The following is a 25,897-nucleotide window of genomic DNA, read 5'->3' as shown; positions in this document are numbered from 1 at the left end:
TAAGTTGCAACGTGTCATCTAAGATAAAAAGGAAACAAAACAAAAATGAAGATCATAATAATCCATGCCATCATGTCTTGCCTTTTATCCAACTCATTTTGGTACATGGAAAGGCCTACGGCCAAAGTCTGGCTGCATTTTGTCACATTTATATGAAAAAATCAGGTTTTTTAACCACATGTCTTTGTGTCCAAGGCAGGTTTAATGTGTACAAACAATTTTTGATATCACACCACTCATATCTATGCTTACAAACTAATGTTTTCAATCTAATGATTCAGTCATCATGGGAATCATGAATCACAATGCAATAATAACAAATCTATAAATGGTTGGGCTAAATCCTTAAAACTAATTTATAACCAGGAAATAGCTTGAATTAATATTGTGAATATCTTTTGGAGAAGTAAAATTAATTTCTTAAATAGATTGACATAAAAAATATGTGCAAATACTGAAGCAATAAAAATAAGAGTAAATACCTTCACTATTTCTAAGAAAATATTATCTAACTTAGAATCAATTTCTTATTGAATACAAATTCAAAAGGACCGTAAAAGTACCCCCGTGTTAAGTATATTATAAAATCATTCTGAAAGATCTTTTGCCCAACTTAAACTGTGGTAACATGAAGTATTATCATTATGGTGCAAAAATTGATGTACTATGCATGCCTTTTATTAATTAATTTAATGTAATATCATAACCCCTTCTTATATAGGTCCCACAGTCAAATTGTGGTTCCGATCATCCGTCAATCCTTATGGAGAATTAAAATTTTGATTAATATAAATAAACATGATATTGTTTATAAATCGTGCATCTCTATAAGTACATGCATAAAAAGTAAACAAAATATTAAGACTCTCCAAAAATTAAAACTGATAGTTTTTTAATACTAGCTTCTGATATCAACCTTCTCAGCCAACCATTCCTCTTTAATGTCCTAGGAAATACAGAAGAAATTCATACTTGGTGATAAATGAATGAAATGAACATCAAAATTATTTGGAATATATTTACTAATGAATAGCATCACCACTACTCATTTTTCTCCTACCCTTCTTCCTCCAGATTTGCCGCATTAGCATGTGACCAACACTTAAATGTTTGATATCATAGCCAATCTGATTGCTGTATGAGTTCAACCTTGTCCATTTTTAGTTGTGATCCCCGACCAATTTAGAAGAATTTCTTTAAAGGTGTGATACTGCCTCAGCTTTATTTGTGCAGTTGGCACATGAGAACCCATAACTTCATCACTGCCTCAGCTTTATTTTTGAGGATGTGTGCTTGGATCATCCACACTTAATGACCTTTTTGCTGGGGAGAGTCTAGGTCAACATGTGTTGCAAACCAGTACAAGTCCTTAATTGTAGTGTCTCGACAATGCTCTACATCATATTAATTAATCATTCCTTCGTTAAGTCCTTAGTCTCATTTCATGTGTAAGCCTTTCAAGGTGGACGTAGTACCACTTCATGTGATTCACCACCAATAGCCAGCATGATCGATGATGTTTCTCGTTGATAGCACCCTTCAGTTTGTCATATCATGAAACCTTGTAGATGACAAACCTTGAGATGTTCCCAAGAAAATAGTGCACGAATCTGCCTACTGCATGATAACTTTTTTCTTATTATGTGTTTCTTCTGAATTGAAAGTTATGTATAGTACCCACCATCAATTGGTGCAAAGTAATCTATGATGACAGATCACTGTGTGTAACTTTAGACCCAACAAGATGTTTCATTGCTTTGGTCTCCACCTCAGATGTGCCTTGGGTTGGGACATAACAACCAGATGCAGTCATAATTTTGGGCAGATTTTTTACAAAGAGAGTCCAACTGTAATAAAATAAAAGAATAGTAATAGAATTATTAAATAATTAAAACAAAAACAAACCAGTTCAACATAAAGGAAAACATTATCCATGTGTAACAAGCTAATTGCCCAAATAGCAGACAGATGGATAAAAAATTTCTATGAAGGGAATGAGGAATGGGAATGAAGAGATACCATTCATGGCTGCTCACCCTGACCGTGGCACTACTGAGACAAGAGGAAGAAGAAGACGAAGAAGCAGGTGTATCTTGTTCATAACACCACCACTGCCCACACTTGGCCATTGCTTATTCTCTCCCTCGCCCCTTGTTGTCAGTCTCCTGCCACTGGTGGCTCACCACAGCCCAACAATCTCTCATGGAAGGATAGACTTGCAATCACCTACTCACCCAGTCGTTCGCCAGTTTTTGCAATTTGCACAAGGATATCAAACAACCTAGTGAACTTAAATGTAATATACAATATGATTTATGTAGAAAATATGTGAATTATAATACTGATTCTACATATTCTAATGTGCTCTACTCATTCTACAAATAGGAATTATAATATCATCAAATATCAAGTACCGACGTGTTGGATATTGGGAAAACTGATATCTGGTACTGGAATATATCCCTCAGACATAAGGGAATGCCAATATCAGGATATATGATGGCGTCTGATATAGGTATTATAGTAACAAGTACGTGTAAAAACAGATATTGGATTTGCACTTTCCAATATCTAGTACATCTGCAACAGTATAATCATCTGATAAATGTATTTTCCCTTTTCCAGGGGTTCAATCACTGAATAACTATATAAATCTCTAATGCTAATTGAGTTTAGTTATTCCTAGAATGGTCTGGCCCCACTCCCATGGAGATCCTCTCGCACTCTGCTCTTCTCTCTCTCTCTCTCTCTCTTTTCTTGGATCTAAGAGTTCAAGTCAGATAACTGGCTTCCTGGGATAGAGAGAGATAGTTATTGAGAGCAAGAAAGAGTTATTGCCGTCCGTTACCATAAGTCCAGCATGCGGCCTCGAAAGATGGCTTCTGCTTTCCGCACTTCCTTCACTGGGCCGATGATGAACACCTGTTACACATACAACAATAACGATCTTTTCTTCTATGTATCTCATAGCCATCAACCAAGAAAGAAATTCACCTTGTCTGGGGGTCCCTTGTCTCCTCCGAGGAAGATTTCTGCGCTGAAAAGGACCAAGGTAGAGAGTGTGTATGTGTGAGAAAAAAAGTGATGGGTCACAGAAAGAGGTGATTGGGGTCATGGGGGAGCTTAACTTGCAGGACTGCTTGACTGACATGATGCATGCTCCTCTCTTCCCAATCACGCGGCCCATCCCCCCTGGAGGAACATTTAGCACTGAAAGTATCTCTTCCTCCGCTGGGTACCCTTCTGCCTTCAGCTCTCCTGCCAACTCATAAATTTTAATAAACAGAGAGGGAATGGAAGATCAAAAGACAGATATAGAGAGAGAGTACAGAGAAGGACAGATGGAGGGAGCAGTGAAAAGAGAGAAAATAGAAAGATAATGAAAATAGTGGGAGACAGAAGATAGAGATGAAATAAGTAGAAAGGTAGGGAAAAATGAGAACGACAGGGAGGGAGAGAGAGAAGAGGAAGATAGATGAAAGAGAAAGACACAGGGAAAATAAAGAGAGTGAAAGAAGAGGATGATAGAGGAAAGAGAAGGAAAGAGAAAGACACATAGAAAATAGAAAGAACGAGAGTGAAAGAAGAGGATGACAGATGAAAGAGAAAGACACATAAAGTAAAAAGAGAAAGAGTGAAAAAAGAGGAAGATAGAGGAAAGAGAAAGACAAATTGAAGATAGAAAGAGGGAGAGTAAAAGAAGAGGAAGACAGAAAAGAGAAAGACAAATAGAAGATAGAAAGAGGGAGAGTGAAAGAAGAGGAAGACAGAGAAAAGAGAAACACAGAGAATAGAAAGAGCGAGAGACACAGGGGAAATAAAGAAAGAGAAGAGGAAGATAGAGGAAATAGAAAGAAACAGGGGAGGTAAAGAGAGAGAAGAGGAAGATTGATGAAAGAGAAAGACACAGGGAAAATAAAGAGAGATAGTGAGGAGGAAGACAGAGGAAAGACAATGACAGAGGGAAAACGCAGAGAGACAGAGAAGAGAAAGACAAGAGAGAAAGACAGAGGGCAAACACAGAGAGAGAAGAAAAAGAGGAAATAAAGTGACAGATGAAAGCACAGAGAGAGAAAGAAAATGATTGGGGAAAGACAATGACAGGGAGAAGGCACAGAGAGAGAGAAGAAAATGATTGGAGAAAGACAATGACAGACAGAAGGCCGAGAGAGAGAGAGAGGAGAAAAAGATAGTGGAACAGAAATGACAGAGGGAAAATAAAGAGAGAGAGAACGGAAAGAGAGAAAAAAGAAAGAACGGGAAAGAGAAGAGAGATAACACAGAAGAGAGAGCAGAAAGAGAGGAGAAAGACCCGGGATAGAGGGAACAGGGGGCCAATCAGCGAATTCATTGTTGTCAAGGCAGAAACAGCGGCAATACAGTGATCCACGGACTTTAAGAAGAGAGAGGGAGAGCTTGTTGAGCTTTTCCATCATTTTGCCATAGATGTAGAGAAGGAATCTGACATCATCGGCAGCTGTGCGGATCATGAGCTCAGACATGGGCCTGTAAGCCCAAAACCCTGGATCCTGTCACCAAAGCTACAATTTTCATATCTGATTCACTTGGATGCTCATTTAAGGGAGAACACAAAATCACTCATCATAAAACAGGATAATACTTTGCGAAGCAGAAAATTTGAAAAGCAAAGTTTTTTGGGCAAGAAGTTAGGAAGGGCTGAACCAGTCGTGAAATCAAATATTTTCCGATTCCAGTTGAGAAGAAGCCCGTCAAACAATATGAAGAGGCGTCGAACAGTTTTGAAACTAATAAGTGATTCCTAATGCTCTCAGATTTCTAAATCTGACAAGCATGCAAACCAGCAACTGACCTTTCTCATAAGTACACGGACCTCTTCCTTCTCATCATAGGAGGCACCTATATAAAAAGTGCCATTACATGGTTATCAACAAATAACAGGTGGAGAAAAAAATAATATTTCATTTGTAAAAAGTTTCACGGTTATCTGGTTTCTTCAGTGGTTCCAGCAAGATAACTAACTGTGCTATATTTATTGGAAAATAAAGTGGTGAAGCAGATTTGGCAAAAGATGTGAACTGATATTCTAGGAACTGATTTGACAAAGTTACGCTTCTAATAAACAGATTCAAAGTGATTTTGATTTATACTTTGTTTCCCCAAAGGGTATCACACTGCTGCAATATGCAGACGAGTCCACATTTTGATGGAGGGCTGGCTCTGTGGAGGAAGCTAAAAACCTTTCCACGCTGTTAGATTTATTTACAAATTTTTGGGGCTCCACGTTAACAGCACCCAGTCAACTTTAATTGGGTTTGGGTTTTCTCAGGAGGAGGTGGTCTAATGCTCTGAGGCCTTGGGTATGTCGATTAGGGCGTTTTCCTTGAGCTTATTGGGCCTACCACTGAAAAAGGGCAGGCTTCCAATCACAGATTAGCTTCTGGTGATAAAAAATGTGGCGGCACCTGGAAGGTGATACAGTTCCCATTAAACAGTATATGAGAAAAGAAAATAAGGGAGAGCCAAATAAAGAATGTTGACCAGTCAACAGGCACCAGGAGACCTAATGCCCCACGTGGCACTGATGTGGCCACTAATTCCCAGTCTTCACTGGGAATGGTTAGGGAATAAAGGATGCCTATAAATAAGAGGTGAGACCTCAAAGAAAGGCATCTGCTGGCAGTCAGACTTCTTGGAGGTTGTGAGAGATCTTAGAGAGACAAGCTGTATGCGCAAGGGTCTTCTGAGGGCGTTCATAGCAACAAGAGGAGCTAGATACAGGAGGATCGGCGTCCTCTGAGATTTCTGAAGAAGGATCTGGCTGTGGAATTGCGACATTACATCTGTAAGTTGCATTTCTTGATCTTTTTCTTACCAATTTGATACAGATTGTATCAGAGGGGTGCCTGGCCAGGGTATTATAGAGAAGGGGCGACGTCTGGTACTGTTGTAGCCAGTGATTCCAGCGATCAATGTATTCTATATCTTGATCTTGAAGCTACCAGAGGGAGTTTGAATGCAATGGAAAAGCTTTGATGCCAAGGTTTCTTTTGAAAGTCTCAGGGTTAGGGAGGGTAGGGGGTGGCACTGGTCTCTTGGGATGTAGTTTGCAGACCTGTCAATTTGGGGGCCCTGGGGTTATGCAGTTACACATATTAGACTTTATGGGGTCATGTTTACTTTATTACCCTGCTTTTTCCATTTCTTTCGTCATAGCTTTGTCAAGTCTACTAATGTGACCATTGTTTTTAGTCGAGATTCAGATCCGTGGAATCAAACCCAACATATTAACATCTACTAATTGGGCACTTGTCCTAATCAATGGAATAAACATTTTCTCACTCATGTTTCATATGCCACCTGTCTCGAACATCAGCCCTAAATGCACTCGTAACACGATTATCTCCAGCTGCTGATGCTGCTAAATCATCTCAGGGCTTCCATTACAAAATATGAACCTAGCGCAGCAGACGAAGTGGGGCCGATCTGACGCTGAAGGTTCTGAAGCATAACTATGGCATGTGGCCAGATTAGGAGGAGCATTTGCATTCTCGCAGGGTTTGAGGTAGAAATCCCCTGAGTCGGGGATTTCTTCTACGCTTAACTACTGGATGGTTCATAATGCCAAGTGGGGTAGAAATCCATATTCATTACCAGGGGTGGAATCTTCAGGAGCAATGCCAAGTGGGGAAGGACACTCACGGTGCAATGTGCAATCGGACAGCATCGTAATGAGATTATTTTCAAGGGAAGTATGGCTTTGATGGACTGTACTGTTCAGGAGGGTGAAAGGATGTAAATGGTTGGAAAGAAAAACAGTTAGAACCGAGTAATCTAGTTTATATCTGTATAGTATTGGGTTGATCACCAATTTCGGGTGATCTTCCTATTTTCTTTCAAAAAGCACATTAATTGATACCTCTGAACATGACGAAATAAATATGCCTCTCAAATTTGGGCCCAGACGCACACCACAAAACATCCTTTTTAACATCATCGGTAGTAACTTAGACTAAAGTTAAAATAACTACATAATGGAATAAGAATAGGATTCAAATGGCCACCATGAAAATACAAACGAGAAACTTTGAATTTGTATAAAGCATACATCAGAGGGCAATTCTGGTTAGCTTATTCTTGATATGATTCGGTGAATTATTGTTGAGCAAAGTTGAACCTCCAATTTACCATGAAATTAACGGGATGACATAAATCACAATGAGAAAATTTACCACAATAGCGTGGATCTGCAAGGAGGCTGACAAAAGAAATGTGGTCCAGTGATCGTTCCTTTCCTTCTTGTTCCTCAATTAGAGAGTATGCAACCTACGAGTGAAGGGTTACAAAATTAGCCACCAAATGAGCATCCAAATTATTATATGGGATTAAAAGCGATAAAGTAGCTTTTTCCTTCATGCATTAAAGAAGGTATTTATCACAGTTTCAGATGAAACATATGTAAATAAATAGTACAGCAAGGAATAATATGCCAATCCATCACCTGAGTATCCATTACATTGTGCAACTTGATTCCAAATTGATAATAAAGAGCCTATATCAAAACCCAAGTCATTAAAAGGTGAAAGCAGCTTAAGAATAAAAAAATCTTCTGAGAAAGAATATGCACATAAGAGGGAGAATCAGAAAAAAAACTTCTACAGACCTCACTATCCCTTTTGCAGTCATGAATAACCTTTGTGATATGATTAGACTCAAGCGCCTGCCTGCAGGCCTGGATAAGTGCTTCCCCACCTTCAATGGCGTCAACTAAATATACAGCATCGGGAAATGCAAACTGCAAGAGACATAATTATAATTATAAACACATTTTTTGAAGAGATCTTAAAGCTAAACAATAAGAGACCAGAAAAAACATACATCAGTAACAGGAAATATCATAAAAATGAATATGGATAATTAATACTGAGAAAGTCTGAGGAAGAGGATAAAATTTCAATCCCTTAAGCTAGCCACAAAAAGGACATCAGCAAAACAAAATCATTTTTGAGCGACTACTTTCACTTTGAATAACTATAAAGAAATGAAGGAAACTTTAATCAAGGGACTCATAATTCATTAAAAAGAAGTAAGAAATCAAGTTAATGGGTTCAGTAGATTTTATTTTATCTTTGAGTATTTTTACAAATTAATTTCCATTCCTTTGGTTATTGTCTTTATGTTCTCATTATGGCGCTGTAGTAACTGGGCTCATCAAGTTTACTGCAATGACTAACCTCAGCCCAGCCCTTTTTTCTTGTAACCTATTTAAAGGCCTGATTTATAGATTTCGCATTCGTTCATTCTTCTACAGCAATCTTCTTCAGTTCTCTTAAAAATATGAAGATCAGACTAGAGCCGCGACCAAACTGATGTTCTTCAAATAGATGAATCCTCAATACACACGATGACCAAAACAGCCCTCCCTTCACCCCCTTCTAAACCAGTACACCACAAGAGACTCCATGTCACGAAGAACATTGTCTGTTGAGGCCATCCTCCCCTTGAACACCACCTCATTGCAGCGCAGCCAGATTGCCCATAGTACTCAGAGAAGCCTTCCCCATTCCATCCTTCTAGTGGATCTGCCTTCCCTGATAGAGTCCCAGAAGGCCTTGTGAGAAGAGAAATCCATCCCTGGGATATGCGGTCATGCCCATATCAGCTTGGCATACTGATACGCAAAGAAGAGATGAAAACAATCTTCTTGCCCATTGTGCGCATACCAAATTTTTTCGAGGCATCCAGGAACATTTTTTTTTGTGTCACAAGTCACTGCCTCATCAACTAACCAAAAATTTGCACCTTCATGGGAACTTTCTGTTTCCACAACAGACCACATGTGGTAAATGGTTGTTGGATCCTCCAACCTCCCCCTGTGATCTTCATGTAGGCATCCCTGACGGACAAGGAGATGCCACGACACTCCCAGCCATCTTAATTATTGCCCAAAGGTCTAACATGTTTGAGTGTCTGTTTCATACTGATCTATTCTTCCACCCTCTGATCTGACAGAGCCCCTTCCAAGATCAGGTTCCAAGTACCATCCTCACATTCTCTAACCGTGGCATGAGAAATCCACAGAAAGGCAGAAAGCTGTGAAAACACATGTAGGATCTAGCAAACCAATCTGATATGACTCCCTCCAATTGATGTAAGCAATGCAGAACTAGTGCTAGAAATCTTACGTACCAATACTTCCAGTCTCCTCGATGCCTCATCTATCCCTTGGATGCAGAGTTCCTCCCAATCCAACTCTGATCCATAACTGTCCTTCAGGACGTCAAGGACCAGATCCTCCAACCACGTAGTTCCGTCCTCCCATTTTGTCAGCAGTGGGAAATCTTCTTGAGTTGTCCCAGGACATCCCCTTCTCTCCAGCCCAAGGGCTCTGACATGCATAAAACCATCGATCTAGGTGAGATCTGACCGTCTTAGTTTCTGACTTATGCACCATGTGCTATCCTCTCCAGTAAAAAAACGTGTGCGCCAGGAGTAGATTAATGTGACGAAGAAAAGAAGATATAGAGAATAGAGAGGGGCTGCAGTGAAACTGGAGGAGCCTCCCCCCAGTGCTATGGCACATCAAGAGAGAACCAAACAAGAGAAAAATGGAAGAGAGACACATGAGGGAAGGTGTCAATCTCTATGTTTAGGTAGATTACCAAACCCTAAGACAGAGAGAGGACAAAGTAATCCCAAGAAGAAGAAAACTGGCCCATGATAGGCCCAATAAGAAAGAGATAAGCCTGTTTCACATGTTCTATGTTTGACAGTCTGCACCAGAGTGAAAATGCCAAAGGTTGTTAGAGTTCTGTTCTCTATCTCTAGATTTGCTTGAGATGGACCTTGATAGGACAAAGCCTATGAAAGTACCCCTTGTACATGGGCTCCTCCCAGTGGGTTACCAGGCCGACTACTAAGGAGCTGGTAATCTATGGAAATGAGTACTTGCAACACTCTTCCATTCTTCAACATGACTGTTCATCATTGTCATTGTCATCGTCATCACGGTTGGAAACAAAGGGCAATGATGATGCCAATTTTTTCATCATCTCTAGCCATCCCAGTGAGGTTAAATTAGAGAGCAATATAGGCTGAAAGTCAATGACCCTAACAGCCCCGTGGCACTTAGACGGAACATGTGTGATCTATTGATTCCCTCTAAGCCATAATTTCCTCTCCAAAACTCTTCCAAGGTGTCCATAACCTAATTCTCTACTAACTCCAAATGCATATGGACCCGAGTCCCCTTCCCCATTTAACCCATCGCTGGCCTCCCTCATCTCTTCCACATAGGGTCGACCTGATGCTCATTATGTCATCCTGGTTGCTAATAATCTGCCACTTCATCTCCATTGGGCCCCCACCCAGAAAAGGACCTGGAATGGACCACAAGAGCTCCATCCAGTTATTTTGCACCAACGTATTCAGGTTCGGCATGTTACCCTAATTTATAGGTCAATTTCATCAGAAACCTCTGAACAGCTCATTCCATTCACAATTAGATCAGATAAAGCCTGAGATAAAAGCAATCAAATAGTACAATAATCTTTAAAGACCCATGGGATACTCCATTAAAGGTCTTGTGCAAACACAGCTGAATAGAATGAGGTTGCAGAAAAAAAGCTTGGGCATATTCTGGAGAAATAGAGACACACCAATTTGACAGTTGTAGCCAAAGCATTTTTGGGGGTAGGCTGCTCTTACTGCAAGCCATCTTCATAACAAATTCTCCGTCATCAGTAAGAATGGCAGATTCCTAAATCTACTTAGAACCTTTTTGCTCACTAAGTGCTTTGACACCAATAATATTTGGTTCTACCTGCATGTTCGCTATCAATGACAGAACATAATAGGTCCTCAAGCATTAAAATGTGTGTTTGTAGGCTATGCTAATACCCATAAGGCCTAGATGCTATTCCCCTCAGCAATGTAGGATTGTCATCATTAAGAACGCCTCTTTTGATGAGACCAAAACTTTTTATTCTTCTCAAAATATAGTAATACTGACACAATCAGAGGTAGAGCTTCCCATCCCAGGATGAAGCTGTCATCATCACAATCACTTGTAATGATGATGATAATGATATTCAAGTGAAAACTGGGCGACGATGACAAAAAGACGATCCATACTACTATATATCCCTCTTAACTTCTATAAATTGGAATCACCGATGACTTCTAGAAGCTGAGGCATATCCTTACTGTTTAACTTCCATTGTTCTGATTGTTTCAAGTACAGCCACTCATACACATTATCTGACGGATGTCCCAGGTTATTGTGTTGGGGTGCTATCAAAAGCCAGTGATACATCACCAAGTAACACGTAGGAGCTGACTAAAATCATTTTTTAGTCAATAGGTAACGTAATTCCATCATTTTTTTATGACTTGTAGGAGACTGATAAGGACCTCCCTCAGACCTATCAAATAAAAACGAAGAAGAAGACAAAAGAATCACATCCTACTTAAAGAGGCACATGCAAAGATAAGTATAGGGAGCTGGCCGGATGAACCTTCTATAAAAGGATTAGAAGACAGTTTTTCAAATAAGATGCAGACAACAGACAAGAGCGTGGGCTATTCTCCTGGTCGAGAGGAGAGATCAATCCGACCTTAGTCTCCTTCTTCAACCATCCATTAGTCAATCATCCATCTTCTCCATTCCTATCCTCCTGCAGAATACCTTATTCATTAAACTCTAAATCTGCGGAACTTGTTTTTCCAGATCTGGAAACGTTGTTTGGTATTCATTGAATCGGATATTTCCTCAGATATACTACCATTAATATTAAGTGATAATTATAATCATAAATGACTTAAACACATCAAACAAAACGTGCAAGAGAAGAAATCTCCGAGAGATGACCTGCATGATACAAAGCGTTCCATTGCGACACAGGTCAATACCCTCACAGTCAAACCCAATAACCAACTTCCTATCCAGGGACGGCTCCAGAAAATCAGCTGGAAGTTGAGATGGATCCGTTACAGTGTGGATTGGAACAAGCAGGCGATTCTCACTGAGAGCTTCAAATCCTACAATGAAGGTAAACAAGAATTGTAACAGATTTGTTCAAAATGGTCAAGCAAACGAGGACAGAAAAAGCAAGATAAGAGAAACGAATGAAACCGTTATATAGAAGGGTCACGTTTCACCAAAGTCTTTCTTGATAGAATTTCAGAGTTTCGCCGACTGCGCTGTGTTCATCGAACCCAGTATTCAGTACACTTGATCATGTTACACTCAGTAATCTGCCGTTTTGTGGACTCAATTTAATGCTGAGGTGTGTGTATGATATTTTTCTAGGGGAAGATAAAATATGCTTGTTTAAAATGTGGGAAGATCACAACTTTTGATGATCTCTAACAGTTATCATCCTCTTAATATCTTCGAGATTGCAAAATTTTATTACCACAATGATAGCAAGAGATGTCACTCCGGTAGATCATACAGGTCACATTGCTGAGGATCATGGATGGAGGACATGAAAATGTCACCTCAATCAAACTTACAGAAATAATATGAAACGCATCAGTTGAAAATAGGCACACAGAACTTATTTGATTCACTCCAGAAAGTCAAACCGAGACCTAACATAATGAATAAACTGGAACAGATAAATTCATAGGAGTGAACAACGCCGAGAAGAGGATCGGCAGGATTTGACAGGATTTATCCAATGTCAACATCTAAATGACGCCACGAGGACTCGGGCAAAGCCCCAACCATTATTTTTACAAATGAACACCCAGCAACAATAACTAAATATTGAATCATGATAGGGTACGTCTTGATAGAATCACGCTTGAAAGACGAACTGATGGTCATCCAAGTTCCGGGTAAAAAGCTACAAAAATTATGTGAAGATGCCAAACCAGGGATAACATAGATAGAGAGAATAAAATGGAACCAAGAAAAATTGAAATTCAATCCACACAAGATGTAAGAGTAACGGTTGGACTTGGATTCCAAATAACATATTAAACCGGAATTTCATCGCACCACCAAAAGGCCACAACATTGAGGCCAGTCCAAATGGCGGTCAAAAACAGCCGGAAAACTCAGGCGGTCGAGATAAATGATCAAAAGCGCTGCGTTCGAAAAAAGATGACTGGGACTTCCTATAATTATTCACAATTACTAAACAGGTGAAATCACATTATCGCCGAGAAATCCACCGAGGTAGGTTTTAGGCCAATCCAATAGGCCCCCGAAACATACCAATCAAAACGAAAGGCCTGAAACCTCGCTAATCCTCGTAAAATCCAGGTATTCGTGATTAATGATCAAAAGGACAGCGCTTGGCAGAGAACTGGGATTCCCTATGATTACGCATGATAGCTTAAAACGTGGATTCAATCAAAATACTAGTTCTTTAGCGACGCATCAACAGAGACAGGCAAAAACCTCATCATATCAAGGACAAAATCGTAGGAACAAGCGCGACAACGTAGATCATCAATCAAACTTCAGAAATAGAGGGTTTGAGAGAATGCCTGCACATCCAAAGAGCGGGACTTGGGTTTGGTGAGGCGGCCGATCGCTGGGCGAGGCCATCTCAGGCCTTCTCCCAGAGATTTCCTCTCCTCTTTCACTCTCTTCCAACGCTCAACACTAGTTACTCGAAGAACAATACGAAATTAACGAATAATAAACCCAACATACGCAATCCACACCGTCATCCGTCCGGCTCCGGATCCGAACCGGAACGAAACCGTTTGTCTTCTCCCGTCCCGTCCCGTCCCGTCCCGTCCCGTCCGTCCGTCCCGGGAGAGGTACTATAAAAGCTGCTTCAGCCGTGGCCATCAGTCGAAGGGGGAAGAGAGAGAGAGGAGAGAGATAGAGAGGAGAAAGGAGAGAGAGAGAGAGAGATGGGAGCGCCGAAGCAGAAGTGGACGGCGGAGGAGGAGGAGGCGCTGCGAGCGGGGGTGGAGAAGCACGGGGCTGGAAAGTGGAGAACTATACAGAGAGATCCTGATTTTAGCCGCTGCCTCGCTTCCCGTTCCAACATCGATCTCAAGGTTCTCACACAGAGCACTCTAGTCTTTTATGATCTTTTAATACGACGTTTAATTCAAGTTTGTGTCTTTGAATACGTTTAATTCAAGTTTGTGTACTCATTTGTAGAAATAGATTATGATGTTTGTTATTTCGTTGTGATGATTTGTGACGATTTCTTACGCAAGTTTTTGTATCTATAATACGAGTTTTTTGAATGTTTTGCTATCCTTCTTTTGGGTATATCACTTTAGAGCATAATTATTTGTCATGACACATCTACTTTTGGACGGAAGTGAGCTTCCGCCCTTCGAAAATCATTCCTTTCTCCAGGAAAAGAATTAGTAATTTGTCGATTGTGTATGTTTAGCTATTGATTAGTGTGGGCGAAGTAGTGCTTGAATTGTTCTCTTAAAAATCTTCTTGACGCAGGATAAATGGAGAAATATGAGTTTGTGCGGGGGCCAGGGCTCCAGGGAGAAACCTCGGGTGCCTAGGATAAAGGCCCCCCCTGGCGTCTCGTTTCCTGGCTCCCAGGCTCCTTTCTCTGCACCAGCCAAGCTGGGGGCTCTTGCAGTTACCCCAGATATTTCGAAAATTTCTCAGGAGCAGAAGAATTCTCCTAGGTATGCTTGATTTCTAGTTACTTCTATCTTGTACTTAAAATCCGTAGCGTAAATCATTGATTTTGTATTCGGCGCACCTTTGGGAGTTTTTTCCGGTTATTGGTGTTGTTATGATTGTAGAGTGATGGCAGGACTAAATTTCCTGGCCTGGTAAAATCAATATTTCTGTGCAACTTGACGAAAACCTACCAGATAGACATTTAAGTCTTGGGGGTTTTCATCCGGTTTTTCCGGTCATGATAATTATGGCAAGTTATTTCCCTTGATTATTCTTTTATTGTTTTCTTTTGTTGAATGGTTGTTCACAGGTATCATGACTTTTTGGCCAATCTGGCGAGTTGAACTTCTCATTGAGTTTGTCTTGCTTAATATTTTAAATACTGTGATACTGTCTTCAGTCGAGAAAGATAACCAATGTCATTTCTTTGAATAGTGGTTCGAGCTGATACTACTGTGTATTTTTCGGTGCCTCTGACTTTTTTTGATCGTACATTCTGGTTTATGAATAGTTTAACTAAAGTGTTATTTGGCATTGTGCTGTCTTTAAATTGGCAGTAGACGTTCCCTTAGCATTGTGATTGGTGATATATCCTTGGTGACTGAGTGTTAGGACCGATTGTGAGATGGGTAGGGTTTGGAGATGATGATGAGTTTCTCCTCTATGGTGGGCGATGACGAGTCATCAACTCCATCGTCCGGTTCATTGCCAGAATGATGAGGGCAAAATCACATTGTAGACCTATCAAGAGACGAATGGCTGGGACAATGAGAAATAGTCATCCGCTCTCGCCATCTTAAAGAGATTATAAAATATGATGAAAGGACGCCGATGACAAGCCATCATCCTTGCCTGCAGTAACAGCAACCCAAATTATGGGCTGTGCAGTTTTTTTCAAGCTCGTTTTGTACGCCTAACAGAAGGAATATTTTAATATCTGGGTGATACGCAACGTTTCTTCTTCAAACAATATCAATGAAAGAAACGTCTGCACGTGTGAGCTGACTCAGCGTTGACTGAGCACGTGGGAGTCAGGTATGAATAAACAGAAGTGGCGACCAGAAGAGGCAGTCATTCATTTTCAAGAAGTCAGTTGCCTAGAGTGGCAGAGGCTGGGGAGCAGGATCGGGCCTGCCATCCAGAGCGAGGGGAAACGCTAGGAGCCCTCTGCATTTCTTTCCTTCTATCTCTTGATCTATTTTCTTTCCTATTCTTCCTTCTGACATTGAGCTTGGAGATTCTCAAATCACTTTCTATCGATCAATATACGAGTTCTCTTAATATTGTTGATCCTTTATCAATCTTATCTCTACCTGAGATTGTGAATTGATATCAGTGGGCATGGATGCTTTCAATGACATAAGGGTGTGCTAATGATTCATTTTGGGCCTTATTTAGGTACAATACAATGATACTTGAAGCTCTGTCAAATGTGAGGGAGCCACAGGGAATGGATGTGGGTTCTATTTGCTCTTACATTGAGGTAAACATGGCCCATCTTCCTGGTTCATTTATTTCAATTTTTTTTCTATTATTTTCTGTTCTAATTCAGTTGGTTGAAGCCTTCTGTTGACTCCTGCCTATTAAACTTCTTGCTTGGTCGGTATTTGAAAAAAATGAGAAATATTCTGAAAATGGTTCGTTTTTTGGAATGGTTATAAAACTCGGAAAAATGAGATACGTCTTAATTGGAGTTCTGATTTAGACCATCTTTTTACTCAAAAACAATGGACATGGCAATAACTCATTAGCAATTCTTGCATCTGGGCTTCCGGATATCCCCCACGGATCGTTTGACCCTAAACTATCAGTGTAGTTCACAAAATGGGATGATACGTCGGTCTCATATGCCCAGTCGTACACATATGATATCAATAATAATTCTGTACGTCTCCCTCTCGTCTCTTCTTACATCCATGCTCCGTCTCCCTCTACGATCCCCCTCCACGTGATCGTCTCTGCTTCACCGTGTCTTCATGCGGCTTGTCCCCCGGCCGATCCCTACCTCCCCTGCTTGGCCTCCTCCCCTACACTTCCCGTTTCACCTCTCCACCCGGGGAATTCCTACCTCGCCTAGTCCTCTACTCCCTCCGATGCGAACCTAGATCAAGGTTCGTGTCAGATATCAATAATAATTCTGAATTTTCAACCTTACACATTTGTTCTCAAACTTGCTGAATCAACTAATTTTCATTTCCCAGTTGTGGACATGCGGTTTTAGTCAATCTTCCTGTCCTCTCAACGTGATAATTTCTTTCTCAAACTGCATGAAATCTCAATCTCAATTCAGTTTCTACTTGTATGCCTTGTGGCAGTTGATTGATTGTAGTTTATCATCCTGACTTTTCAACCTAACAATTTAGTTTTTAAAATGGGGTTGAAATCTCAATCTCAATTCCGCCGCTTTCCATTTCCCAAGACTCACTCAGTCATGCGATTATAGTAAATCTTCCTGACTTAATCATCTTAAAAACAATGCAGCACCAGAATGATGTGCCGCCGAATTTCAGGCGCCTGCTTGGCCCAAAGCTGCGCCGGCTTGTTGCACAGAACAAAATTGAGAAGGTGAGTACTCATCTCCGGAATCTTAACTTCCCTCAAATTTAACTGAACCCGTCTACCCAGGTAGAGAGAGGGTACAGGCTGAGGGAGGCCTTCATAACGAAGACGCCGGCGCCGAGAGAGAAGGAAGCAGGATACCACCCAAGGCATTTGCTGTCGTCCTCCCCGTCTATGGGCAGCCACCCGGAGGCCATGAGAGAATCGTCGCCCGCTGCTGCGTATAAGATATCAGAAGCCGAGGCCAAGTCCTATTTGGCATCAGAAGCAGTGAAGGAGGCGGAGAGAGTTGCCAAGTTGGCTGAAGAGACAGATTCAATGTTGATTGTTGCCCAAGACATCTTTGAGCAATGTCAGTCTCCAACGCCTCTTCCATCTCTTCTTCCTCTTCCTCTCTAACTCTCATTTTATTCTGCTTCTTTGTGCAGGCTCTCGAGGTGAAGTTCTGATAGTTGTCTAGAGCTGCCTACAAAAAGCTTTGGCTGTACAGCCTGTCTGCCACTGGATAGATAGGGAGATAACCGTGAGGAATAATGTGATTTTGACTAGTGCTTTGCTTATGATAAAAGTGAGAGAAGGGCCTCAGCAACGAAATGCGCACAGATGGCTGCTGAATTCAGAGATGACATCCACCAAGCCACCATAGCCGGCCACAGCCACGAGCTGTAACACAAGTAATACGTCAGTGGTAAATTTTACGGTTAAGGGTTTAGGGTTTAGGAAATGTGTTGTGTTGGCAAGGGATTCTCACCCCAGAAGAGTGGGAGGAGACAGAGAAGGCTGACTTTGGTGCACAGTGTATCTGAGAAATGACTTTCCCACCTATGTTATAGCGTGTGAGTGCAGAAGATGAGCCGACTGCAAGAATCTGCTCTTGGTCACATCGTGAGATATTATTATGCAGACTCGGAGATAGTGATGATGCAGGTCTTAATGAATTTCTCATGGGTACAAGAATAATGAATTACCTGGCTCTCATGAAATGAAACATCCTGCAGAGGGAAACTGCTGTCGATACTCCAAATGCATTCAAAGGAAGGGAGACTCCAAACTGAGAGATTACTGCCAGTACCACAGACCTGCATGTGAACTGTTATTAGGTGCACGGCCAATAAATATTTTTAGTTCTTTGAGTCAAAGATATGTTTATTTCTGTTCCAACTAAAATATAAGCAGAAAATCAAGCAATATTAGGTAAAGTATAGAGATGGGAGCTATCTTTTACCATCCAACTCTCGCTTGTATCAACCGCGATGCAACTAACCCATGATGGCACCTTAGAGGTTGCGCCCTTTCCTGGGTAGATCAGCTGCGTGCATTTACCAGTTCTGCAATCTTACAACCACAAAATAACCGCCCCAGGTTTTACTTTTAAAATTAAGAAAAAACTGGATTGGTGTGTGCATATACTGTAGGAATATCCACTTAAAAATAATAAGTAACAGAATTACAACTGTACTATACAGCTCTTATAGAATGACAGAATGCGAATGAGACCATGCAAAACTAAGATAAAAGATCCTCACCCCATATGCGAGTAGTTCCATCTTCGGAACCAGTAATGATCTGAACAAGGAAAAGTGTGATAGTAAGAGATAACATAGAGGTGCCCCCAGTAGTTTATGACTAACGAAAATCAAATAAGGAAACCAAAAGATGCTGATTAAAGAGATGACTTATTCTGTAATTATTGCTTGAAGAAGGGACACTAAGACCCTAAACCCTAAACCCTAAACTGGAAGTGACATACAAGAACCAACAATTGAAGAAAATATATGTGACTACCACATCAGAACATGAAGATCAAGGGCAATCCAAAGATCAGGCATCAAGGTCACTAACTTTTAAATTTGGAACTTATGCTCTTTATGTTGCTGAATATTTCTCTGATTTAGCTGAACTTTGTAGCATCTTGAGCACTAGAGTCACAGATTATATGTCCCTCAACTGAGTAGACTTTGTTAAATGTTTGGTTGTTGAAGGGTCTAGGAAGGTACTAAAGTCTGGAGGAGGATGCCCGTCTGTAATGGTAATTGGTGATGTTAAATTCAGCAAGTCGGGAATACTGAATGCAGTTTTGCAAGTGCCTCATCTCAAGCATCTCAAGGCACATCTGATTCCTCTACAGAAACTTGTTGCTGACACTGGGTAGATGTTTGTCATTGACCATGATTCAGCTCTTCGGCAAGATAAGGCGTCGAGAAAGAAGATTGAATCTGTTACGTGGGAGAGAGGCCTTCTATTGGAAGATCGTGCTGCTGCCTGTCTCACATCAATGGAGATTTCAACCAGTGCCAGGAAGGCTTACTTGCAACACAGATGCGTGGAGCATCCATCTTTTAAAATACTGAACTAATTATTTCCTATTTTCTACAAAAAGGCGTTGAGTTTGGTACCTTGTGATATGAAGCCAGTCATCTGGCTAAGCAAATAATGAGAGGTGTTTGTCACCTTTTGAGCGCATTCATAATGATAATTGGGCCCATGCCCAATTCCCAGCCTGTCCAGCTGCAGGTGGTATTTTGTAGATGATTACACTAGTTTTAAAAGGCTCTTCCTTCCAAGTCAAAGGCCAACATTCCTAGTTTATTTAGCAATTTGACAAAATGACTAACACTCAGTTTGAAGCCAAGATCAAGCCGATCAGGACAGACCATGGAAGATTGGGTATTTTAGTCGCAGCCAGGTGAATTAAGGGAAACTACGAGGGAAGCTTTTGAAGAAAGCTTTTCTCACTCTAAAACCTGATTATCTGAGTTCATGCCAGGAAAACTGGGCCAATGGCTCAAGTGATTTATTGTCTCAAATTTTCCCAAATGCAAGACTGAGAGTTAATATCCCTCCAAGAATTTTTGGATGTACAGTGTATATATTTGTACAAGATGTGTAGTTGAGCAAGCTTGATTGTGGAGTACTCTAATACCATGAGATGAAAGGGTATTATCATCCACCGATTAAGATATTCTGTGTCTGCTGATGTGACATTCTCCAATTATGACATACTCTATCTGAAAGAGGAAGAGGAAGTAGCAGATCAACCAGTGACCCAGGGGTCAAATCATCACTTTCTCATGTTTCCCAGAAATAGACCGCCAGAGACAGCACGACAGCCACAAGGCGAGCATCTGATACGAACCTTGATCTAGGTTCGTGTCAGAAGGAGGTTGGAGGGCGAGGCGAGGTAGACGTTCCCAGTGTAGAAGAGTTAAAACGGGAATGAAGAGAGAGGTCGAACAGATGGGGACAGAGATCGACCGGGGACGAGCCGCCTGATGACGCGGTGAAGGGTTGACGATCGCAAGGACGGGGATCGCCGGTGACTAGAAGGGAACTGAACGGCAGGGGTAGGGATCGGATTGGGGGGAACCGGCTGAAGATCTGGTGAGACAATCACGGGGGTAGGGGATCGTTAGACGGTCAAGGGGACGAGACCGAGACGAGGAGGATCTAGATAGTGAGCCAAGAGGCCAAACTTACCTTCATTCTTGACTGCCCTCCTCCAGGGAGGGCTACACGTATTTATAAGAAATGGAAGCAATTACCCTAAACATGAAATGACTAATATGCCCCTAGCCGGCTAAAATCCCTAAGATACCCTTTGGGGGTAGAGGATCATATAAGCACCAAAGAACCTGTTGTTGAGAGAGCACAGCCCCAAGAGAGATCTACCTGTCCAGGTATGGGTAGACCTAGGGGATGTGGAAGAAGTGATACACCAGGGGAAGAGTAGCAGGTTGAAGATCCATTTTGTCAAAGTGATGAAGGCCATCAAATTGATTCCCACTGAAAAAAAATCTGGGATGGCCCATTGCTCTACACAAGGGGGTGGGAAGTTGCAAAACTAGAGGCAGATACCCTCTGACAGACTATATTTCATTTGAAAAATTGGGCCCCCAATATAGAGCTTTTATGAACTTTTTGAACTGTATATATATATATATATATATATATAGAAAACAAAACTGTATATATATATATTCAAAATTTTAAAAGAAGCATTGCATATTGTGGAGTTGGAGGAAATGGACGATGAGATGAAGAACCTTAACAGAAATGCGACATGGGAACTAGTGAGACTGCCACCAGGTCAGTAACTTGATGGATTACACTCATAACTATAAAGCACATGGAACCTTGGAGAAATATAAAACCAGGCTAGTAGCAAAGACTCACACTCAGTCCAATGGGATTGATTATTTTGAGACATTTTCCCCATTTGCAAGTTCAATAAAGCTACAATACTGATCTCCTTGGCATAAAAACTTGATTTGGACTTATATCAGTATGGTGTCAAAAACTTGATGGGTACTAGACCGTGCTTTCAGATTATCAGTCGGCAGACCAACCAAATGTTGTATGCAAGCTACTTAGAGCACAATATGGCCTAAAGCAGTCCCCCAGAAACTGGGTTTCTGAGGCTCACCCAGGTGATGAAAGACCTGGTTTATAGATAAGAGCGATGGGGACCACACCATACTCATTCATTTAATCCAACTGGTCATCTGAATGTCTTGATTGTTAATGTTGATGATATAAAAATATCATCAGAGATGGCAGAGAAGGAAATTCTGCCTTGAGTAAGAGTTACTCTCAACAATTTGATATCAAGAATCTGGGGAATCTGATGTTTTTTTTGAAATTATGAGCTGTGATCACATGCCCATGCTGTGGTCACCAACGAGGACTTCCCAGGTGGTCACACGCCCAAGCATGCTTAACTTCAGAGTTCTAATGGGATCCAGTACACTAGTGAGCTGATACTAGTGCAAACCTGATGTACTTTCTGGAGATCAAAGTGGTGTGTTCAGATTAGGGTATAGGTTTGTTACAACACGAGTACATACTTGATCTGCTGAAGGAAACAGGAAAAGCTTCATAGTAAGCTTTACTGGGATCCCAGTCGACTGTCATGTAAAGATGGACAAGAGAGAAGAGAGTGCACTTGTTGACAAGGACTTATTCGAAAGGTTGGTTGGAAAATTGATATTCTTGAATCTGTTTTTTTTCTGAAAACATATTCTTGAATCATACAAGTCCACATATATCATATATGATTAATTCACAAGGTCAATTTATGAGTGACCCACACAAGACCCACACAATATTTGAGAAAGAAGATCTTCGGTCAGCACTGGAGAGGAGAATCAAGATAGGGAATGGCAAACATCATCTGACACATCATTCGTCACGATGATGGATCCGTGATGGATGATTTTCAGCCCCGTGGGGGTGACGGATGACCTGATGAAAAACCAGTGACCGGTGACGTGACGGGACGGCCATCACAGATGATGATGGTGACAGTAATCTTAAAGCATGAAATAATGGAAAAAAGGGGAATAATATTTCTTTTTTGTTTAGAATAAAGAAGAAATATTGTAAAATATTTATACTATAAATATAATGAAAAATAAAATTAACGCCAGACTATTTATCACATTATTTAAAAGTAATACTATTGGTCATAGGATCATAGAGCAATAGGATCTTTGGAAGACCAAGAGAGGGAGTCTTGATAGAGAGAGAGAGGAAGATCAAGAGTGGGAGGGAGAGTGAGAGAACGAGAGAGAGAGGAAGATCGAGAGTGGGAGGGAGAGTGAGAGAACGAGAGAGATAAAGGAAGATGTAGAGAGGGAGGGAGGGTTGGGGGTCGAGAGCGAGGAAGATAGAGAGGGAGGGAGAGTGGGGGATAGAGAGAGAGAAAGGAAGATTGAAAGAGGGAGGCAAACTGGGAGAACGAAAGAGAGATAGAGGAATGGAGAGTGGGAGAGTTGGAGAATGAGAGAGAGAGAGAGAGCACGCGCGCGCGCGAGAGAGAGAGAGAGGGGGAGAGAGAGAGAGAGAGAGAGAGAGAGAGAGAGAGAGAGAGAGAGAGAGAGAGAGAGAGAGAGAGAGAGAGAGAGAGAGAGAGAGAGAGAGAGAGAGAGAGAGAGAGAGAGAGAGAGAGAGAGAGGAAGAGCGAGAGGGATGGAGAGTGGGAGAACAAGAGAGGGAGGGAGACTGGGAGAACGAGAGAGGGAGGGAGAGTTGTAGAACGAGAGAGAGAGAGAGAGAGAGGGAGAAAGAGAGGGAGAGAAGATCAATAGAGAGAGGGAGAAAATGAGAGAGGGAGGGAGAGTTGTAGAACGAGAGAGAGAGAGAGAGGAAGATTGAGCGAGGGAGGGAGAGTGGGAGAGCGAGAGAGAGAGAGGAAGAGCGAGAGAGAGGGAGGGAGAGTGGGAGAACAAGAGAGAAAGAGGAAGATCAAGAGAAAGGGAGGGAGAGTGGGAGAAGAAGGGAGAAAGACAAAGATCAAGAGAGAGGGAGGGAGAGTGGGAGAACAAGAGAGAAAGAGGAAGATCGAGAGAGCGGGAGGGAGAGTGGGAGAACAAGGGAGAGAGAGAGAGAGAGAGAGAGAGAGAGAGAGAGAGAGAGAGGAAGATCGAGAGAGAGGAAGGGAGAGTGGCAGAACAAGAGAGAAAGAGGAAGATCAAGAGAAAGGGAGAGAGAGTGGAGACAGAGAGAGAGAGAGAGAAGAAGATCAAGAGAGGAGATGTCCTTTCTTCACCTGTGACGAGGAGGCCATCAGGTCACAGGACGGGTATGGGACCGGGAGGGGACGGGAGCAGGCCGATGGACCTTGTGACGGTTGCCGAAGATGTGACGGGTTTTTGTAGAAAGCGATGAATGGAGGCCCATCACGCCTCCATTCATCGCTAGTCATCATCTGTCCCGTCACATCCGAGCTGTCACGTCCTGGATGCGCCATTCCTCACATCCAGAAGGAGCAGGCATGTCTAATGATATGATTTCCCATCCCTCTATGGTGGTAGTTGTGCCTGTTTCACCCACGAAGAGTAATCTCTTCCTGAATGTTCTTTTAAAATAGGGCCTGCCTCCCTTTGGAAGGCAATCAAAAGAATATTGAAGTTGTTTCTAGTTCCTTAATCTCCTGTATGATGTTTATTCCACTAGTGTCCCTCCTGGCATCCCCTTATCCACCGATGATGTTTCAGGCACTTTCCCTTTCCGTCTGAGTTCCTGGAAACGATCTTACAGCCGGATTAACACGTACTCTTGGTAACTTAAGCTCTTATTGTGAAACCAGGTTTCTTGCAAACTCTCAAAGAAATGTTCAAATACATGAAAAATAATATACATTATTTATTTATTTTTTGAATAAAAATTGTTAGAATGGCACTCAGAGTGAGAGATGAAAGAACAAAACAGAAACTTCTAATTACTGGCGGCTAGGGTTTGGGGGCATTTAAAGCCCCCTATTACATTCTCCCACGTGGGAGGTTCATTAGATGCCCCCCCCACGTGTGACCACTTATTAAATGGGTCACACGCGGGAGAATCCTGCGCAGGGGTTTAAAGAGAAAGAAAGGAAGAGAGAAAGAAAGAAAGAGAGGAAAAAATGAGAGAGAAGGTGGGCCACTTATAAACCGTGGCCCACTTACAATAGGCTGAAGGTGAGAGAGAAGGGAGAGAACTGTAGGGGCCCAGTTTAACACCCCCCCGCAAGCTAGGTGTGGACGTTGACCATGCCTAGCTTGGACACCAGCAGCTGGAATCTGGGGCCCGGCAGAGACTTGGTGAAGATATCAGCTTTCTGGTCTGCAGAAGGGATGTACGTCGGTTTGATGACTTCACGATCAATATTTTCTGTCAGGTAGTGCCGATTCAAGGCCATGTGCTTAGTTTTGTCATGCTGAACAGGATTCTTCGCGATGGCCAGTGCGGACTGATTATCACAATACAGTCTGACTCCATTGTTGTCATATAGACCAATATCTTCTAGGAGGTGTTTCAGCCACCGACACTCTGAAACGCCCCTCTTTAGGGCACGTAACTCTGCTTCGGCACTCGACAGAGAGACTTCTTTCTGTTTCTTACTCCTCCATGTAATAAGACTGCCTCCCAAGAATGTACAGTATCCCGATGTAGATCGACTATCAATCACGGACCCTGCCCAGTCAGAATCTGTGTAAGCTTCTAGAGCTAAACCCCCTTCCCGTGAGAAAAGGAGTCCCTGCCTGACAGTAAATTTCAGATAAGCAAGGATACGGTAGGCTGCCCGTAGATGAATCTCATGGGGCTCACTCATGAACTGGCTCAGCAAACTGACGGCATACGATATGTCCGGTCTTGTATGATTGAGATAGATTAATTTCCCAATCAATCTTTGATATGTTGTTCTATCCACTGCTGCTCCATCATCACCTCTTCCAATTTTCACGTTCGCATCGAGGGGAGTAGAAGCCGGCTTGCACCCCAACTGTCCTGTCTCTTGGAGGAGATCGAGGGTGTACTTATGTTGACCGAGCAATATGCCATCTCTCGAGTATGCTACTTCAATTCCCAAGAAGTATCCCAATTTTCCAAGCTCTTTCATATAAAATTGTTTTGATAGGTCTTTGGTCAACGGGTGAATTTCTTCACTGTCTTCTCCAGTGATCAATATATCATCCACGTACACCAATAAAATGGTAACCTTCCCGGTCGTTCCCTTCTTGATGAATAACGCATGATCCCCTCTTGCCTGGTAGTAGTTCAATTCAACCATCGCTTTGGTAAACCGTCCAAACCAAGCCCTAGGGGACTGCTTCAGTCCACATAGTGCCCTTTTTAGTCGGCATACTTGATTTTCCTTATCTGTCAGTGGATATCCAGGAGGAAGTTGCATATAAACTTCTTCTTCTAGCTCTCCGTGAAGGAAAGAGTTCTTCACATCAAGCTGTAGAATGTCCC

General features: G+C 41.8%; 3 protein-coding genes across 7 annotated transcripts in view; 1 reads left to right on the top strand and 2 right to left on the bottom strand.

Moving 5' to 3' along the window:
* Positions 1–1,869: 1,869 nt before the first annotated feature.
* LOC144703676 (3'-5' exonuclease domain-containing protein / K homology domain-containing protein / KH domain-containing protein) lies at positions 1,870–13,626 on the bottom strand. 2 transcript variants are annotated; one of them, XM_078575904.1, is made up of 11 exons: positions 13,480–13,626; positions 11,849–12,018; positions 7,643–7,774; positions 7,481–7,531; positions 7,212–7,305; positions 4,832–4,878; positions 4,313–4,529; positions 3,129–3,258; positions 2,995–3,037; positions 2,849–2,922; positions 1,870–2,281 (listed from the first exon to the last, which is right to left on the bottom strand). In XM_078575904.1, the coding sequence occupies exons 1-11, from the start codon at positions 13,538–13,540 to the stop codon at positions 2,227–2,229; spliced, it is 1,074 nt and encodes a 357-aa protein (XP_078432030.1). In that variant the 5' UTR covers positions 13,541–13,626; the 3' UTR covers positions 1,870–2,226. The 2 variants fall into 2 exon arrangements, with proteins under 2 accessions (XP_078432030.1, XP_078432031.1); XM_078575905.1 differs by having other exon boundaries at positions 1,870–2,226.
* Positions 13,627–13,784: 158 nt separating this feature from the next.
* Positions 13,785–18,297, top strand: LOC144703677 (Homeodomain-like/winged-helix DNA-binding family protein). Its single transcript, XM_078575906.1, has 6 exons — positions 13,785–14,004; positions 14,414–14,607; positions 16,004–16,088; positions 17,087–17,170; positions 17,231–17,516; positions 17,593–18,297. The coding sequence occupies exons 1-6, from the start codon at positions 13,855–13,857 to the stop codon at positions 17,622–17,624; spliced, it is 831 nt and encodes a 276-aa protein (XP_078432032.1). The 5' UTR covers positions 13,785–13,854; the 3' UTR covers positions 17,625–18,297.
* DWA1 (DWD (DDB1-binding WD40 protein) hypersensitive to ABA 1) overlaps positions 17,632–25,897 on the bottom strand; it is a 25,448-nt gene continuing 17,182 nt past the window's right edge. For 3 of the 4 annotated variants that reach the window (XM_078575901.1, XM_078575903.1, XM_078575900.1), the window contains exons 10-14: positions 18,691–18,730; positions 18,390–18,499; positions 18,133–18,243; positions 17,916–18,032; positions 17,632–17,827 (exon numbers count right to left, since the gene is read on the bottom strand). In XM_078575901.1, the coding sequence (XP_078432027.1) occupies positions 17,747–17,827; positions 17,916–18,032; positions 18,133–18,243; positions 18,390–18,499; positions 18,691–18,730 (459 nt within the window). In that variant the 3' untranslated portion in view covers positions 17,632–17,746. The remainder of the gene's footprint in view (positions 17,828–17,915; positions 18,033–18,132; positions 18,244–18,389; positions 18,500–18,690; positions 18,731–25,897) is intronic. The other variant, XR_013581592.1, reaches the window with a different exon arrangement.

This window comes from Wolffia australiana, chromosome 5 (assembly GCF_029677425.1).
Source record: "Wolffia australiana isolate 7733 chromosome 5, ASM2967742v1".
Lineage (NCBI taxonomy): Eukaryota > Viridiplantae > Streptophyta > Magnoliopsida > Alismatales > Araceae > Wolffia > Wolffia australiana.
This window is presented reverse-complemented; position numbering and strand designations above follow the sequence as displayed.